This window comes from Homalodisca vitripennis, chromosome 7, assembly GCF_021130785.1.
Source record: "Homalodisca vitripennis isolate AUS2020 chromosome 7, UT_GWSS_2.1, whole genome shotgun sequence".
Taxonomy (NCBI): Eukaryota; Metazoa; Arthropoda; class Insecta; order Hemiptera; family Cicadellidae; genus Homalodisca; species Homalodisca vitripennis.
The window spans coordinates 140,768,806-140,789,004 of NC_060213.1; the positions used below are offsets into that span (position 1 = coordinate 140,768,806).

The 20,199-nt window shown below is 33.7% G+C and overlaps 1 protein-coding gene across 1 annotated transcript in view; it reads right to left on the bottom strand.

The window, feature by feature from the left end:
* Positions 1-20,199, bottom strand: part of LOC124366432 (receptor-type tyrosine-protein phosphatase N2) — a 317,729-nt gene that overhangs the window by 254,051 nt on the left and 43,479 nt on the right. The window contains exon 2 of the mRNA XM_046822981.1: positions 9,857-9,939. Within this exon, the coding sequence (XP_046678937.1) occupies positions 9,857-9,935 (79 nt within the window). The 5' untranslated portion in view covers positions 9,936-9,939. The remainder of the gene's footprint in view (positions 1-9,856; positions 9,940-20,199) is intronic.

The following is a 20,199-nucleotide window of genomic DNA, read 5'->3' on the forward strand; positions in this document are numbered from 1 at the left end:
CTTTAAAAACTTACGTTGGTTTAAATTTTGAAATATTTACAATGAACCTATTCTAGATGGTTTAATATTCTTGCCTTGGCTCAAGTTGTGAAATTTAAATTTATTAAATGAATATTGGATTTAATAAATTGTGTTTTAAGTAGTTACTGACTCTTCGGGTCCAATAGAAGATGGTCTACAAGGAATTCGGCGTAAAACATTTTTACATAAGCATGGCGGTATAAAGTGGTTGTTTAGCAGAGATGAACGATAAAGGGGAAAAACCTGGTATAATTTATTATAATACAAAGTTCTTATTTTTAGTTGGACTTTGGACTTTACTTGATGTACACCTTGTATTACACTTTTAAACGATGTCTATCTTGAGCTATGCTTACGTTAAATAGGTTGGCAAAACTTGTACACATTGTAATTATCGTAACAACAACAAACAGAAATCAAGTTTGCCAGGTTGATTCCATTTATAGTGGGTCAGTCTGATTAGATACACGTTTCAAAATGGTGGTAACTTCGCTAACTTACATTCATGTTCGAGAGTGATATCGGTATATATGTTAACTGTAACTCAATGAATATAAGGATATAAGAACTGTAGAGTTTTTCTGTTATTGAAAACCGGTATCTTTCCTATTAGCACATCCACTCTTCAATAAGTGCTAGATTAATTTATTTCTTTATTCGTACATTTGAACAGAGGTAAAATCATGGCCATCGCTTAAAAATATGAGTGAAATTAAGATCGTAGTTGATGAAATTTCTGAAAATAACACGGATGTAATTTAGTTATTAGAATATCACAAAGTGTTTAGTTATTAATTTCCAAACCTTGTTATTACGCGCAATTGCAAGTCTACCTTGTTTACTTTTAAGACGGTGACAGAATGAAACATTTTTAAACGCAAGAGAATATTGCTAACGGTATTGTAATGCTCACATAGACGAAATTATTAATTATTGAGTTATATTTTCTAAGCAATTATTAAGCATTGGAAATATTAATTTTAAGATCTCACAGTTCGAATTTAACTTCAGTATTTTTAGTTCTGCAGTGGTTCTGATATCGTGTTATAATTTCTTAATCTATCTGAATGTTACATCATTCCACTGCTCAGTTTATATAAGAGCGGGGCCAAATTAAATTCAAAACCAATAATGCCGGTACATTTTCGTGGACATATAAACAACACAATCTACGCTCTCTTCTCCTATTATTCCATAACATTGACCTCAGTGTACACCAAGATACTGGTACGTTTAACTTTCATTGAACGAAGGTGGTCGAAATATTGCGGGATCGTTACGAATTTGTAGAAATATTTTGGTGAGGTATGAACCAGAATACCTTGACTATAATCAACGCACCATCCGTGTAAGATTGAGAACTAAGACTGAGTAAATATATAATTATATTTTTCTAGGGACCAATGTTTCTAGGGATAAACTATGTAACAGCTAGTGTGTTAATAATATAAAAAGGGGAAACAATTTGCTATTTGAAATAGGAATAAAAATCGTGTCAACTAACTACAACGTAACTATTGACAAACATAACATTGCATTGTTACATTTTTTTTAAATTTAGGGACAGTTAGATTATGAAATTTTATAAAGAAATGTAGATTTTAAGGTATTCGTGAAATAAAAATGCAGCATACTCGATTTACAACAGGAACCAGACCAGTATATACGGTTTGGACTCAATAATTGAGCACTCTAACACTTTATTATAGTTGGATTGTAGAGGTGTCAGAGTTCGGTATTCTGTTTCATGTGACAACAATGTGCTACTCTCCCATTGGTCATTGCTCGAAGGCCTTCTTTCTTGCCGCTCAATATACAGACACTAATGTTTTCACAACTGTAAAAATTCACAAAAACTGATAACTTACTAAAATTCTAGATTTCTTCACTGCTTCTTTTTTTTGCTTTTAACGAGGGCACATAGAAGGACGGGTACCCGGCGCTAGCAGACATACATGGTTGGACGAGAACACTAACTAGCAAGAACAATACAATGGATATAGTTCACAGTAGTTCTGTTACTAAAGTTTCAGTTTATTGCCTCCGAGATCAGAGAACGAATCCAGGTTTAGGCACATTTCCAGATACTTACAGATAATAATAATGTGGAAACAGTTCAGGACTAGAACTTCAGATTTTCCACAAAACAGAACAATACATTCTACAGTACTGACCTTTATTATATAACTAAGGATAAAGTTTCCGAATACAACTTTTTGCATTATACATTGTGGCAACTCCTTTTTCAGAGTATCCACAGAAGAAGGTTTTATTAAAATTCCTTCGCCGAAGTGACGTTGGGACATTTATTCATCTATTGTTAAAAGCTCAAGGGTGTTTTCAAATTTTTATTTTTTCGTTCGCCTAAAGAATACGAATAAGATATTTAATTTTAACTTATTTAATTTTAATATGAGATATTTTTAAATGGAAAGAGAAATATATTCCAGAGTTACTAAATTTAAATACACTCTTGGTTATATGTACGTTGGTAAACATTTTCTGAATATTTCAAGTAAATAATAAAACCCCTATTATAGCTGGCTACAGTGCGTTAATTGTACAGTGCGTTGCAGTTTAAGTTAAAATAAAACATGTTCACACTTTGTTTTACGTTTGCTTTTGAAAACTGGAAGATAATAAAACATGTATTTTGGCAAACAAAAGAATTACTAAGTGGTCAAACACTCAAAAGCATTTCAACATTACAGTTCTGGTAATTATACATCAGGAGAGGAAGCCACGGAGAAGTAAAGCCTGCTTAGTATTCAAGCTTCTATTCTAGAAAGGAGGATCATTTTGTAATTACATCTCATCAGCTTACGCAGGTTTTGCTAAGCGACATTCGTCTGAGTTGAAATCAAATATTTAACTGAGCTTTTATGGCGAGGCTTTAAAAACATCGCAAAAAGGTAATCTTAATTCAAATTTAAATCATATTTGATTAATCACAATCGCTCTGTAGTAAAAGCATTATCTTTAAACAATCTTAAACTAAAGTTTATTCAAATTTAATTAACCATTAAGCACTGCTTAAAGTAGAAAGATCATCTTCAAGTAATCGTAATCCAACATTTATTCAAATTTGACTTAAACATTAAGCACTGCTTAAAGCAGCAACATCATCTTCAAACAATCGTAATCCAAATTTTATTCACATTTGAGTAACCATTGAGCAATGCTTGAAGTAGAAAACAATCATCTTCAACTAAATCTTAATCTAAAGTTTATTCAACCATTACTAACCATTAAGCAGTGCTTACAGTAGCAACATCACCTTCAAGTAATCGAAATCTAAAGTTTATTCAAATTTTAGTAACCATTAAGCAGTGCTTACAGTAGCAACATCACCTTCAAGTTATCGAAATCTAAAGTTTATTCAAATTTTAGTAACCATTAAGCAGTGCTTACAGTAGCAACATCACCTTCAAGTAATCGAAATCTAAAGTTTATTCAAATTTTAGTAACCATTAAGCAGTGCTTACAGTAGCAAACATCACCTTCAAGTAATCGAAATCTAAAGTTTATTCAAATTTTAGTAACCATTAAGCAGTGCTTACAGTAGCAACATCACCTTCAAGTAATCGAAATCTAAAGTTTATTCAAATTTTAGTAACCATTAAGCAGTGCTTACAGTAGCAACATCACCTTCAAGTTATCGAAATCTAAAGTTTATTCAAATTTTAGTAACCATTAAGCAGTGCTTACAGTAGCAAAATCACCTTCAAGTAATCGAAATCTAAAGTTTATTCAAATTTTAGTAACCATTAAGCAGTGCTTACAGTAGCAACATAACCTTCAAGTAATCGAAATCTAAAATTTATTCAAATTTTAGTAACCATTAAGCACTGCTTACAGTAGCAACATCACCTTCAATTAATCGAAATCTAAAGTTTATTCAACCATTACTAACCATTAAGCAGTGCTTATAGTAGCAACATCACCTTCAAGTAATCGAAATCTAAAGTTTATTCAAATTTTAGTAACCATTAAGCAGTGCTTACAGTAGCAACATCACCTTCAAGTTATCGAAATCTAAAGTTTATTCAAATTTTAGTAACCATTAAGCAGTGCTTACAGTAGCAACATCACCTTCAAGTAATCGAAATCTAAAGTTTATTCAAATTTTAGTAACCATTAAGCAGTGCTTACAGTAGCAACATCACCTTCAAGTAATCGAAATCTAAAGTTTATTCAAATTTTAGTAACCATTAAGCAGTGCTTACAGTAGCAACATCACCTTCAAGTTATCGAAATCTAAAGTTTATTCAAATTTTAGTAACCATTAAGCACTGCTTACAGTAGCAACATCACCTTCAAGTAATCGAAATCTAAAGTTTATTCAAATTTTAGTAACCATTAAGCACTGCTTACAGTAGCAACATCACCTTCAAGTAATCGAAATCTAAAGTTTATTCAAATTTTAGTAACCATTAAGCAGTGCTTACAGTAGCAACATCACCTTCAAGTAATCGAAATCTAAAGTTTATTCAAATTTTAGTAACCATTAAGCAGTGCTTACATTAGCAACATCACCTTCAAGTAATCGAAATCTAAAGTTTATTCAAATTTTAGTAACCATTAAGCAGTGCTTACAGTAGCAACATCACCTTCAAGTTATCGAAATCTAAAGTTTATTCAAATTTTAGTAACCATTAAGCAGTGCTTACAGTAGCAACATTACCTTCAAGTAATCGAAATCTAAAGTTTATTCAAATTTTAGTAACCATTAAGCACTGCTTACAGTAGCAACATCACCTTCAAGTTATCGAAATCTAAAGTTTATTCAAATTTTAGTAACCATTAAGCACTGCTTACAATAGCAACATAATCTTGTAATCGGAATCGTTGATTGTGGGGTCAAATAATCAGTCCGTTCGTCTGTAGATCCTGAAATACTCAGATTAAGCAAGTTTATCTATACTAGAGTACGCACAGTACAGTTGTATTTCAAATCTAGGATGTATGAAATTATACTTCAAATTTTTAAATTGTGGCAGTTTAACTTCTGATTTAAAAATAAATTCTACTTCTAATTCATAAAAATACCTAAAACTTGAATTTTTAAGCAGTTGTGGTAAAACTTGAAGGAACCTGTGGGGGGGGGGGGTGCGTAGAGTTCACTGGCACGTGTTGCCCATCATTGACGTCTCCCTTGACGTATTGATCTGAGTGAAAAAGGACACGTGAAACTGCCGGCAGGAAACTAATTAAAGGACGGCGAATTTGAAACTGGCTCGCGGCGACAAACACGTTGTTCGTCAAACGTAGGAGGGTGGTTTAGTCATGCTGTATGTAGATTGGTGTTATTCATCCACACCTACAGTTCATCTCAATTCTACTAGATAAATGGTAAATGTACCAAAAGTCAAATATTATGTAAAAACATATTTTGGTTAGATTAGAAATATTAAATAAATACTACACATATTTTAAGATAAAAATCTCGATTATAAAATATATTGTCTCAACCAGACGTTTCTAAAATATAAAAAATATATATATATTCTTTTTATAAAATGTTAAATAAACCAGTTATGTAAAATGAACTTTTATTATATCTCCTCTAATTCAATACATATACAACTGTACCACTCTAGACCACGATATAACACCATTTACCTGGACCAATATAACATTAAAAAATAAACATAACTTTATCCACAAAAACTAAGATTTCAAAAACAGCAGAACGAATTAAAATAAACCAATATTTTGTTCCACTGTTATATTTTATTAAAATCTGGTATTTTACTGTAAGAAATCAAATTTAAGATCCTTTTTCTAATTTTTTGGAATTTATTCGTTGCTTCGTCAACCTTTCGAATGGTGTATAAATTACAATGAAATACAAAAATCTGAAATTTTTATCCATTACTAGCTGTTCCCCGTGGTTTCGCACGCTTTTCGTAAACTTTACTCGTGTATGAGCACTTCTAGTTTAAGTGAATTATATATCCAACCGCGATGTAGAATTTACCTTGTCGCTACGATCAAGAAAATCTGTCCAAAGTGTATGTTAATAGCCATTATACATGCACATGTACTTATTTATGTATAAAGTGGTCTAACACTGAAGCTTTAATTTCAACCAGAAATTTATTTAAAAAACAAATATACATCATAATCTTAGCACCTTCAAATTGTGTTTGGCTACTTAATATACGTAACTGTCTCGTAGTTGCGGTTTATAATGTGCAGGCGCTTTGGATACATTTATTTTTTGCAGCGCCGCCTGGTGGTGAGTTACATCAATGGGCATAGCATTAAACCTTCTCCGTGGAAAAAAAACATATGCATACAAATTTTCATAATGATCGGTCAAATAGTTTCTGAGTCTATAAAGGACATACAGACAAACATTCATTTACATATATAGATATGCTTGTCGCGTACATTTGCCAACATTTCGTTAAACGCAATTTTAAAAAAAGTCGTGGTATCTTTAACGAATTTGAATCGAATTTATATTTTTGGAACAAGGAAAATCCAACATGAATTTTCCATCTATGTTCAACTGATAATCGTACTCTTCACTGGAACTAGATCATATTTTGGATTATATATGCTCATAGGTATAATAGGAAATTAAATATTTCTGTCTGTCAGATACGATACGGGTAGGAGCGGGACAGATAACCTGCGACCCACGCAACAAGGTTGGAGGGTGTTTTGTGTTGAATAAGTCAATAGTTGGTTTATCCAACATGGATCAAATCATCCCACGCTCACCTCCACCCCCACCAAGTCTACGTCACAACTAACGTATCGCTATGGCTGTGGGAATGCGTGGGCGATCATCACATGTGGTAGGAAATACATACTGATACCTCCATCTATCTTCACGCAGTGATACCCGTATCTACAATTCATATCTATTAAACTTTCAATGTACGTAAGTAAACCGTATTATAGCTAAACCTTATACAAAGTGTTACAAAATGTTCAGCAAACTCTGTATTTTCGGAGTACACACGTAATGTGGCTAAAGATTATCAGTTCTCCCTCTTCAATCCACATAGTTCAGCAAACTGCTTCCTACGATTACCTTACGTATGATTAATAGAAATTTGTTTATTGCAATCACCCTTATGACAGAATTTTGGAGGGATTTTTTGCATTTTCCGATCATAACCCCAGAATCCTAAACTACCATCATCGGAAAATTGTATATATGTATATAGGATTACGCAATACAACACAAACTTGTGAACAAGATAATTGCCGTAATTTTAATAGATCTAGGTTAAATTTTGTATATACAGAACCTACTTTTACTTAGAATAAGTTCTTTATCGCGAATTATTTAAAAAAATATTTTATTTCAGGATTTATCAACATAAACCAAACTTTTTTACATTATCAAGCAATACTTATTCTTCCTTATTTTACGTACTGTTACGGTTTCAATACGGTGGTTAAAATAATTAGAAGTACGTATACAAATTAGTCGCCATAGGTGAATATGTTTTATATAAGTTTCAGAATTATTGTAACTAAAGTTTTACACAAAGTAAGTTATATCGTTATAACAGTTTTGGTCTTCAATATTATGGAGTTTATAAATATTTAAAAGTGTTACGAGTGTTTTAACATGCCCAGATTTGAGAGTAATTGTCCTGTCAGTGTGCAAATAAACACCAATAATTTGGCATTTTGAAGTGACAGTCACAAATGAAACCACTTTCTTCTTAGCCAGAAAAGATATTTTGCACTTTACATTTATGTTTTGTTAAGAAATCTATATAATATTCGTAAGCTATGTCCTTTTTGCTTCATGCTCTAGAACATAGCATACAATAACATAGCTCAGGATTTTATAGTTTTAAGTTTTTATTATTACAATTTGTTTATGACTTCAATCCAACATTGACACACACAATCAATGTCATTGTTGACATTGGCCACCACTACGAAAAGTCAATTTTTATTTAAATATAAACGAAATTGTAATAATCCGTATAATCATCCACAATAGTAATACTGTAAGCTCTTTCTGAGTTACAGACGGTGGGGCAAAACCACGAACAGACAGATAGATGTTAAACGAGCATACGGCAGGAGAAGGTTTTGTTTATTTTGCACCCTTCCAGTCTCGCAAAGTCAATAACGTCTTTCTCTGCTGTGAAGTTACTTCAGTTTATTGTACCGGCTTGTCTGTAGACTTTTGGTCTCGAAGAATACACAACTTTCTTTTTTTGTGATCTGGCGACGGAACTTCTTTTCGCTTTTTTTAAAAAATCTTTGGGAATCTCAAATTAAGCTATATATTCTTTATTAATTAATCCTTAACAAGGGTTTTAGTTTCCTTTATATTGTAATTAGAAAGATAACCCTATATTTTGTAATTGATAAAAAAAAGGAACTAATAATATTTTGTCTTTGTTTGAAGTTTGTTTTTGACGATTGAAGAATTCTGAAGGAAACAGGATTTTTCCGGACATTTGTCATCGTTCAGTGATACAAAAAATCAGTAACATTATGTTTAGAGATCTGCAATCTGATCTCTCGTTGAGGCAAATAACTAACCTAACACATAATTACAAACTAGGTTAAAATAAACAAATCATGCCAGAGCGTTGTGACACGCATAAATCAGGAATCACAACCACCATGTTATGTTTCAACTTCGCTAACTCTAAAAGAGACAGATCGTAAGTAGTTCGTTCCCCAAATGCAGACATATTGTGACCTGTATTCGGTAGTTCAGTTTTATTAATTAGTGTTGTGTTTAGTAGTTTTTTTTATTAAGTACATGTTTTTAGAGTTCATGAAGTTGACACACAAAATGGTGGTTGTGATTCCTCACTTAGGCGGGTCACAACGCTTTGGTATGATTTGTTTATTTTAATCTAGTTTGTAATTATGTGTTAGGTTAGTTAATTACCTGAAGAAGAGACCAGATTGCAGATCTCGAAACGTAGTGTTACTGATTTTTTGTATCACTGAACGATGGCAAATGTCCAAAAAAAATCCTGTTTCCTTATTAATTTTTTGACAATTTAAACCATTTTCGTATCAGTTATATAATAAATTAAAAAATTCAAAGCTCAGTGTCTAGGGTGCTCTACTTAGTGGAAGAGTTTATAACGGGCCGCTGCATCCTATCAAAATTCAAAACTAATATGATAAGCCATATAATATAAAGTGTATCAACAACGGCTGACAAAAGTGAATGGCATTTAGGTGAACGAAAGATATTGTGTCTGTGTGAGTGAGTGAATGGCAGTTAAGAAATAAAGAATAATATCTAATCAAATTATTCTTAATGGGTCAACAAAATTTGGTATTTAAAATTGTTTATTTTATATCCGTTCCTTTCGGAGAGCGGATAATAATATGGTTACTTTTGTGTTGTAATCTTAGTTATACGATTCGTTCCAAAAGTATTACACCCAAAGGGTAAATCTTGCATAAGAACATGGGATGAAACTTCTATTAGTCAATCTAAATTATCTGCAAGATTGAGATCATTGCAATTTCCAGATTATTTTAAGAAAATGAGTAGATTAGAAGCTACCAAGGTTTTGGTCAGGTCTTCCAGCACTGAGACGATGTCATAAAGAATAGATTGAAGATTCAATAGTCATTCTGATTTGGCAATTTGGATGTTGGAGCGTAAAAAGTTATGATTGAAGACCGTCTGAATAAAAGATATATACTGGATTTTCCATCTTGATCCTACGTTCATTATGAAGACCCGTGTGAGTACTAAGAATATAATTCTAACTGCAGTCTTGAAACTATTTTAATCTTCATTAGTAAATTTACTCAATATGTAAGATTAGAAGTTACTATCAGACACAATAGGTTCAAAAATGAGTTGCTGACTTACCGACATTGCCGTCAGACCTCGCTGACGCCAGGATCAGCGCCAGCCAGCCCACCACGGCCCAGGTCCCCCACTGGCTCATTGGACTGGAACAGAAAGGGTTTGCAATTAACAATATTCCAACGTAACATGTAATTAATGTTCCAATAGACCTTTGTTTACAAATGTTTCCTCAAAATCTATGATTGCCTCGATATTGAGCGCAACGTTGTCGCTTGTTCTCCATCCGATACTGACTGGACTGTCCTACTGACATGGGCACTAATATGTAAGCAGAGTGTGTTAAGTGATTTGCACTCCGAGAAAGTAACCAAATATCTAGATAATCAGTTGTGCAGGGAAGCATCAAATGCAATGTTGAGGATTTTAATGCCATCATTTCGCCACGGACGATCACTTCTTACACTTTTTGAGTTTTTATCTTACACCTATTCTGCTTGGTGAATCATGGTGTAACATGGCCTTTTATATCTGCTTAACAGAACTGATCAAACATATATACGAGGGCCAGTCAAATATAAACAGGACTTTTATTACTATACCCAACGTCCAGGTTGTAGCAGGTAGCCATGTTGCAGTAGTGTTAGGGGGCAGCCTGGGGGAGGGAGAAAGCTGCAACAATGCGTTCTCAGTGCTGTTTTGTTTGTCATTGTAGCCATGTCTGAACAAGAGGTTGTACCTGCAGTTGCGCAACGAATTATTATTAAGTTCTTGACAAACGAAGGTGTTAAACCAAGTGAAATTTTTGTTAGACTGACAACTCAGTTTGGGGATAAGACTTTATCACGTTCTCAAGTGTACGATTGGGTTAAAAAGTTCAAAGGCGGACGTGAAACAGTTGAAAATGAAAGTCACAATAGGCGTCCAAGGACCAGTTTGACTAATGAGAACATTTGTGCTGTTCGTGAACTTCTTGAAAATGATCGACGCTTAACGATAGATGAAATTGCCAGTGAAGTGGAAATTAGTCATGGTAGTGTGCATTCCATCGTCACAGAGCATCTGGGGTTTCGGAAATTTTGTGCAAGATGGGTCCCTCGGCTTCTCACTCTCGATCAAAATCAAACCCGGAGAGACATTTGCCAAAGGCTTTTGAATCGGCTTGAGAGAGAGAGAGAGGGGAATGGTTTTTTAAATCGCATAATAACCTATGATGAAACGTGGGTCCATCACTACACTCCTGAATCCAAAATGGCGGCAATGGAGTGGCGAAGGAAAGACGAAACTCGCCCTGTGAAAGCCAAAACACGGTTGTCTGCTGGGAAAGTTCTTGCCACCATCTTTTTTGACTGCAAAGGCGTTTTGCTTATTGACTTTTTACACGAACGTCGTACTGTGAACGCTGCTTATTACTGTCAACTTCTTGAGCAAGCAAAAGCAGCCTTTCGGAAAAAAAGGCGTAATCAGCCAATCAGAGATGTCATTTTGCTTCATGACAATGCTAGGCCTCACACAGCTGCCTTAACCCAAGAGAAATTACGCCAAATTCATTGGGAAGCATTGGAACATCCTCCCTACAGCCCAGATTTGTCTCCATGTGACTTTCACCTCTTTGGTCCTCTCAAAGAAGCACTTATTGGAAACCGTTTTGAAAGTGATGAGGAAGTACAGGAATTTGTGTGCAATTGGTTCAAGACACAACCTCAAATCTTTTATGAAGAAGGGATCCATAAGCTATCCTCACGCTGGGAAAAGTGTGTGAGAGTTTAGGGAGACTATGTAGAAAAGCAGTAACATGTAATCATTGTATTGTTTAGCTTTAATAAACGTATAAGTTAAAAGTCTTGTTTATATTTGACTGACCCTCGTATATATATATATATATAAAATGAATGTTTGTATGTTTGTCCTTTATGGAATCGTGAACTATTGGACCGATCATGATGAAAATTTGTACGTATATGTATTTTTCCACGGAGAAGGTTTATAAGCTATGCCCATCCCTTTCCCGATTCAGGATTCCGCCCCACTGGTTACAGAAATACCCATAAGAAATGCATTGCAGCAAACATATGTTAACGTCTTTTCAAATTTTTAATCACCTGTTCTTTGTAAACATATATTACACTTATAGTTTTAAAGCATAGAGTAAGCTTAAGAGAAACGACAAATTTTGTTTAAACTGTTTTTGCAATCACTGTTAAACATAGACTTTACTATCCAGATAATACAATTCAAATTTGACGTAAAAATTCACCTTTAACTGCAATATTTATTTAATATAAACCATGCTCATGCTTGATCAGAAGAGTAATGCAGATATCATAATTACTATCTTACGTTGGCTACAAATATAAAGAATGTTATAAAATCAACCTTAGTTGTTTTTTTTTGACAGAAGTATGGTTCTCAAAACTCCGTGTGTACATATTCTCTCGATCGAGACAACAAAGCAAGCTCAATCGTGGCATCGGAGATATAACTAATTTAATCTAAAATTTATTATAAGTAAAAAAAAAATTTACTAAGTAATATAAGGACTTCGGTTCTTAAGATTTGCGTGCGAAGCCGTGGGTAACAGCTAGATAGAGGCAGGAATATGGTACATACCTTCATAATACGCCCAAGAGGCTCACGATGGAACGACTATCAATTATCTCAGCAATGTTTAGAATGTGATAGAAAAAGAATAAGTGAATATAGTGTACTGTTTTCAACGGGAAATTGCGTGCGAAGCCGCGGGCAACTTTTGCAAAAAATTATTGAAATGCGCAGCAAAGCGCGCCGGGCCCGCTAGTATATATATATATATATATATAAATGAATGTTTGCCTGTATGTCCTTAATAGACTCAAAAACTATTTGACCGATCATTATGAAAATTTATATTTATATGTATTTTCCCACGGAGAAGGTTTATATGCTGTGACCATTGATTTAACTCACCACCAGGCGGCACTGCGAAATATTAAAGTTATCCAAGAGTCTACTCTTTAAAAACTACAATTACGAGACAGCTACGTACATTAAATAGGCAAACACTATTTGAAGGCGCTATGTTTTGATGTATCTTTGTTTTGCAATTAATGTCTGGTGGAACTTTAAGATTGACTGTTGGACCACTTAATAATAAAGTGTATGTACATGTACAACGCCTATAAACAAACACTCTTGACAGATGTCTTGATCCTGGAAACAAGGCAAACTCTATACCGGCGTTGGAAATATAATTCACTTGAACCAGAGTTGCTCATACACGGGCAAAGCTTACGGAAAGCGTGCGAAGCCGCGGGAAACAGCTAATATTTTATATTTGCTAAACTTATTGCCAAAAGTATATTTTTAATAACACTTTCCATTTCTCATCTATATATTTTCTTAAACTGTGCTCAACAACGGTTGCAGAAAAGGTTGAAATAAGAAGTGTTGTTATTATGAAGCTTACTATATGCTTTCAAGGCTATACATGTACACAAATTGAACATAGTGGTTAATCTAATTAAACATATGGTTGCGCTGTCATATAACAATGTGTACACAGAACCGTTGATTATGTGTAACAGGTTATTTCAATTAAGTTTGTATGCTGTGATGCAACTTTTGAGACCAAGATAGGATTTTTCGCATCTTTAGAGATCATTCAAACTCTTTTTTATTGTTTTCAATATTCCTAATAGAATTTTTATCTACAAAAATGCATATTTAGTCGTATGGGTGTTAAAAGTTTTACGAGGAAAACTCAAACCGCATTTCGATGCGTATAAATCTCATAAAAAAATGAAACAATAATAGTTAAAGCGTATGAGGTTTAAGATTTTTCGTATTTGGTAGGAGTTAGGTTCTGCTCAACAGTCGGCACATAGAGGAAAACGTTAAAATAATAAATTAAATCCAGCATTTATTAAAAAGGCTAAATGTGTGTGGGCCGAAGCTTGTTAAATTAATTATAAATATAGCCTTCTTGAGATTGTTTATGGATAAGGTATTATAGCTGAAGGCTTTGTACTTATGTTCTACAACAAGTTCAAAGGGTTACTGTTCTCCATTGCTTACATCTCCACCTACACTCCTGGATTCCCCGTTAAGCAAACTCTTAAGCCCACATCATGCGCTTGCTCGTCTTCAAAGCACACTCTCTACTGGAATTCGTAATTAATTTGTTACCAACTACTGGCAAACATGGTTTAATTATATACTAGATTGCCAAGTAAGAGATAGGAAGTCTTGGAACTTTAAAACCAGCATTACGTCACGATTAAACGTAACAATATAGATAGTAGAATGGTTGACTGTGGTCCTCTGTGAACACGTATAACAGAGAGTCGGGTGTATGATTTAGGATAGTAACTTTTTGATACGGAGTTAGTTAGACATATAATTTTGTTGTTCTTTAAAGCTTTGTTAGTAAAAAACTTTTACATATTCTCTTTGAAAAAAAAAACGATTGAATCGAAAAGATTACTTTTTCAACCCCTCACATCCACAACGGTCTATTAAATAATGCCCAATTAAGAGTTCCCGTTATGCCCATCGTGGAAGTAAAAAGCTCCAACATCATTTTTAATATTAGACTTATATACCTAATTTCGTCAAAACTATACCATCTGTATAGCGTATACTACGGTTTTTATTTTGAATTTTACAAAATAAAAAAATTATTAAAATTATAACAATTTCAATATTATAAAACGTTTGATAGCATAATTCCCGTGAAACAAAAAATTTGAAGCAGGTTCAGTTTGGACCCATCTGTGGAATATATCATGACCCATAATGGTGAAGATTCTATACACAGTCGCTATTGTGGTGTGAGAAATGTTGGTTTTCTTAACCAAATCAATATTTTGTGACGAAAATTATAAATTTTATGTTAAAAAAATGCTAAAAGAATTATCGTAGTAAATGTTGAGTTTAACTCCAGTTCACCTTCCTCTTAGTTCAGCATCTGAAATCTGACGCTGTCGCAGAGTTGACTTCTGGAATTCGGAGTCACGTTCCGTTTGAATAGATCCAAAAAAGTCGTCTGAATGTTTACCTACATTACACTATATTTTGTAGCCTGGGTATCTCTTATTTTAAAACGATGTAATTATTTCATTTTGAACTTCTAGTTTCCGAATTTTTATGATATCTTCAGACGAACATGACTCCAGATACCAGGAGTCAAGTCTGTGATAGCGTCATATTACAGACGCTGAACTGAGATGAATGTGTACAGAAGGTAAAATCAACATTTACATTGAATCAACGATTCCCACCATAGCTACGTTATTTTCCTAGTATTTACCAACTATTCTTGCACACCAAATTTGGTTAAAGTCAGCCAACATTTTCAAACCGATCGCCCCATACATACAACACATGTGAAGGGACCATTTCCAAACCCTGTTTTTATTCATGATCGTTGCAAGAAGAGCCAAACGAATATTGTTAATAAAAACGCATTCTGGTTAATTATTACCAAAACAGAGTTTTATAGTTCGCGTACCGTTGAAAATAAAAACGACTCGTTCAGTTTAAATTCTTAGGTAAACTACAATAGATTGCTAAACATATCGACTGAACAGCTCTCATTTAAATATTCAAAGGTGTACACCACATCACAAATCGAAGTGTATGCAAATCCTATAAGCACCGTATTCTGTGTGGAGTCTTGTTTGTGCACAGACCAGAATTTAAACAAGTTTTAAGCTTTCCAATATACTTCCCTAATACAGAGCTTTATTACACACCCCCGCACACGAGCGAATGCATATGACCGCAAAACCCACTCGTTATATCTAAGTTACCACTAAAGGGGTATTTTAATCTAAACCCAAGCTTTTAAGAACTTTCAGAATTTTTAGTGATTATTTAAGTAAGATGTAAAATTAAGTTAGGGCACTAACATCACCCTTTCTATAACCACTTCAATGAGAAATTCGTTATAAGTGATCCCAGAAACCTTTCTTTGATGAAAAAAAATCTCCCGTACAAAGCAGATTCCTCACCAACAATTACATCACTGACACAGAGACCGCTAAATAAAGTGTGTGTTTGTGGCAATAACTAGTACGTACATTCCGTGCTGTACTTCTGCATTTGATATTTTGGTAGCTTATCGAACAGATTTTTGATAATCACAAATAACAAAATAAAACTTTTGATGGACTATGTAAGGGACATTAGGAGCAGAATATAGTGGCGGCTATCTTGTTTTAGCCCCTTACATACGATTTTAAACTAATGGCATAGTGTAGCGGGTGCGGAGGTTTTCGCGAGATAACCGGATCAAGCAAACGTCGAGCGTGGCTGCTGCTTGGATGGGTGACCGCTGAACGGTCCTGTCCTTGCAAGCAGCCCGTCTGCCTGGCCATTGGTGGTGGTTCGGAAGTCACCTTTAAGCCGTTGATCCCCAGGTTGTGTTAGAGAGGGCCTCTGAGCTCTAACTTCGCCTGGTAAATTAAGACATTCATTGACTTTTTATAACTTCAAGCACTTCTTTCATATTTTTATTCGTTAGAATTATGGAAGACCATCTTAAATTAGATTGTAAAATTTGTTCACAAATATGAGCATAATTGCTTGAGGGTTAACGTTCTTTTGGGAAAAAACTTACTATCGTTTTAATACAGCTGGCTCTTAAGAATTGTAACATACCGATATATTTTCCAAAAGAATTTTCCAGAAAAAAAATTGGAATAGTCATTTTGTAACAGTCACTTTTAATGTCCAATATTAAAGATTATAATATGCATTTTTTAATAATTTAAGATTATTATATGCTACCGACGACATAATGCACTATTCCGAAGAATACATTTTAAGGTGAATTTAAGATAATATTAAATTAAAACAGCATAATGTTTTTAATAATATTGAGTGTTTGAACAGCATGCTTTAAGATTGGAAAAACATACCTTTTATGGATATTAAGCTTAACAGTCTTAAAATGTAATGCAATTTAGATGCAAGATCAGCAATGAACTGAACCGCTAATCTTCTGGTGATATGTGCATTATGACAGCGCTAATAGGGTAGTAAAACAGGCTGTGGCAATGGTACACTACTAGATAAAATCAACTATACATTGCTACTAAAATCGACCAAAAAAACTGATCTATCAAAATATGTAGCTTATTTATTTAAAAAATAAAATAACCTCTTAAAGAAATTTTCTATAAGTACTAATATTACTAATTGTTTACCAAAAACCTAAGTTTTAAAATTTACCGTATAAAATGTGGAACATTGAACATTTATTTACGCTTACGTATTCATAAAAATATTGAATTGTTCATCATATATTTAAAGCTTTTTATCTAATATATTACGTTTTATGTTACATCCGTTATGAACAAAAAAATCAGTTTCAGTGAAGTTTAGAGTCAATTTATTTGAAAAAATAAAAATAACCATAAAAATACATTTTTGAATTTATAAAAATGTTTCAGCAATTTATATATGCAAGTACTACAAATAAATACAATTAATAAAGATTAAGCACAAGCATAGCAAAGTTATAACCAACTATATAACTCTTTTCGCAGCGTCTCCTATTAAATAATAGCTTTATAAACGACATAAACTGTACTTAGTGATGAAATAATTTATTTTGATAAGGATTAATAACATGAGTAAAATAAACGCGTTTAAATGTAGTCCAAAAAAATTCAAGATTTTTAAATAAAAAAAATTGTTGTTGTGCCTTACTACACATATAGATAGATATAGTGTGTCGTGGACTTTTTTGTACGTATTTATAAGATCTACAGTTAATTAGAACATTTTATGATTATAGTTTAGGCAAAATAAGTAACTTTTCTGGTTGATTTTTTACACCTTGTGTCCGAAAAACCCAAATATCTTAACGGAACCCTTTTTTTCCTAAATAAAATATAACCTATGTTAATCGTTCATAATGTAGCTTTCGAATGGTGAAAGAATTTTTAATATCCGTCCAGTAGTTTTTGAGCCTATTCATTACAAACAAACATACAAACAAAGTTTTCCTCTTTATAATATTAGTGTAGATGACAACAAAAAGAGTACTACAGTTTCACGTGGTCTACAGACAGTGGGAATTCTAATCCTGGCTTGAAGCTCATAAAATCAAGCCTATAATTTCATATTTTACTCGTTCAGACCACATAGATACGTCTGTATCTACGCCAGAGATCTACGCAAACATCAGGATACAACGGAAATCCATTTCCTTCACATCCTAACCTCAAACTATTCTCAGAGTCCAATCTCCTATGAGCACTACTACACGGCCAGGCTAACGGATATTTAGCACTGTCACTAGGGTTCACTCCAGAGATACCAACCACTGGCTGTGTCAAACACAGATGGCAACTGCGTATAATGCAATGTTGCCATGTTGTGCTGTAACAAACAATAGATCGCTTAACACTAGTTTCGTGTTACAATGCCGTGTGAACTCTAACCGCATGGAATTACAAATATGCTTTTTGATACGATATCTCGCATAATCGAATTGTTGAGGTGAATAAATTTCACCTCAAATTGTCACCTCAGAGTCTACACTGCATTATTGTAGATTATAGAACCACCCTGCTCGATCCGCAGTTTTGCCAACCGTCGACCCACTTCCTATTGGATGCTTTCAACAGATCGGGAGGAATTCAACTACTTATTTTATACACATGTATTTATTTATATACAGGACATTCCGGCTGCGTAAACGGCTCATATAACATAATTTAATAAGGAAGCGCATTACTTTAAAACTTAACCTACATATAAAACGTAAGCACCTATATAATACAATGGTTAGTTTAGTTTTAAAAAAATTAAATAAACCTCAAATAGAATCAATCAATATACAATATTTTTGGAGGTAAATAAAAGTTACATAGGATTCATATTTTAATGTTTGTTTAGTAATAAATGTTTATTGAATTTATTACTGTTAAATAGTAAAGAACAATTTTATGACTTATGCAGTCGAATGGAAATACATTTTAGAGAAAGATAAACTAAGTTCTTTCAATGTTGATGTTACAAGCGTTCAAGAGCACTCTGGTGGGAAATGCCTGAAGCAGTACGAGCTTTGTCACGCATTCCTGTTTGAAGTAGAAGAAAGAATATTAAATTCCTGAGAAACATTAACCCACACAACTTCATTCTTTATGCACTTGTCGCGCCTTATTGACAGAATAACAGTTTTTGTGATTATTATACACATATTGAGCACAATAACACTTCTGGAAGCATCTTTTTTGATATTTTTATGAGGTCAATAACGCTTTTCTTATGGGGTAAAAAGTTCAAAGGGCAATAAAGTTACCCCTGTGATACAAGTGCCTGATTTACACATTTTGAGGCACTAGGTTACGATTTTTGTGCGGCCCCTATTTCCCCTTGTGTTATATAAAATCAAAACTTTTATTATTTAAGTAAAATCAAAATTAGTATTATTGAAGTCAAATCAAATCAGTTTTATTGCAGCGACAATATTACATTGTATAGCAAACGTCACAAATTCACACATACAATTTTACACTTATGCACCTTTCATCCTTCGCCAATATATCCCACTTTAAACAGCAGAATCAGTCATGTAATTGGGCGGTCTCCCAGTTAAATGCTAAAAATTCCCTTGCATTATAAAATGCTTGTGACACCAAAAGGTGTTTAAGGCGCATTTTGAACGCCTTGGGCGTTAGGGAATTTTTTATTGAATTTGGCAGTCTGTTAATAAAATTGACACCACTGTTCTGTGGCTTGCAGTTCGTAGTAATTCTCTACCTCGTTTCTCTTGCGTATTTATGCCCCGGCCTCTGGTATATATGGGAGTGCCGATGGCCGAGCGGTCTAAGACGTTGGACTTTGAGTCTGAGTTGGAGATAACGCAGGTTCAAGTCCTGTCTGTGACGGTTTCACTTCTTATCAGTACCATCGACCTTGTACTGTATCGACTCAGCTCCCTTATTCTGTTTGATAATATCCTCGCACAGGCCAGTGACCCATGAGGACGGACAGAGTAAGGCTTAAAAGGGGATCGGCTTCTCCTTTTTATACAAAATTTACATGTATATATTTTTAGTCAAATTTTGGAGCTGTCAAACGTATAATTTAAAGAAAAAACTAAGGAGAATATTGAAGGAGATAGAGGAACTAATCGTTAAATACCAGAATAATGGCGTCAATATATAAAAGTATGGATTTCTAGGATATATCCTGAAATATTTTCAGAGTACTTTAGACTTTTTCAAACAATGACAGTATATAAAATACAATCGTACTTATTGGATAAGCTGTAAGAAAGCCTATCTTTCGAGTGGGTGTGAAAAATTCAGTTCTGCCTGTCTGTCTTTTTGGCAAGGTATCTTGAGAACGAACTAACCTACATCCTTGAAAATTTGCACGAAGTTTGATTGCTTATAAGATAATGGTTCCAA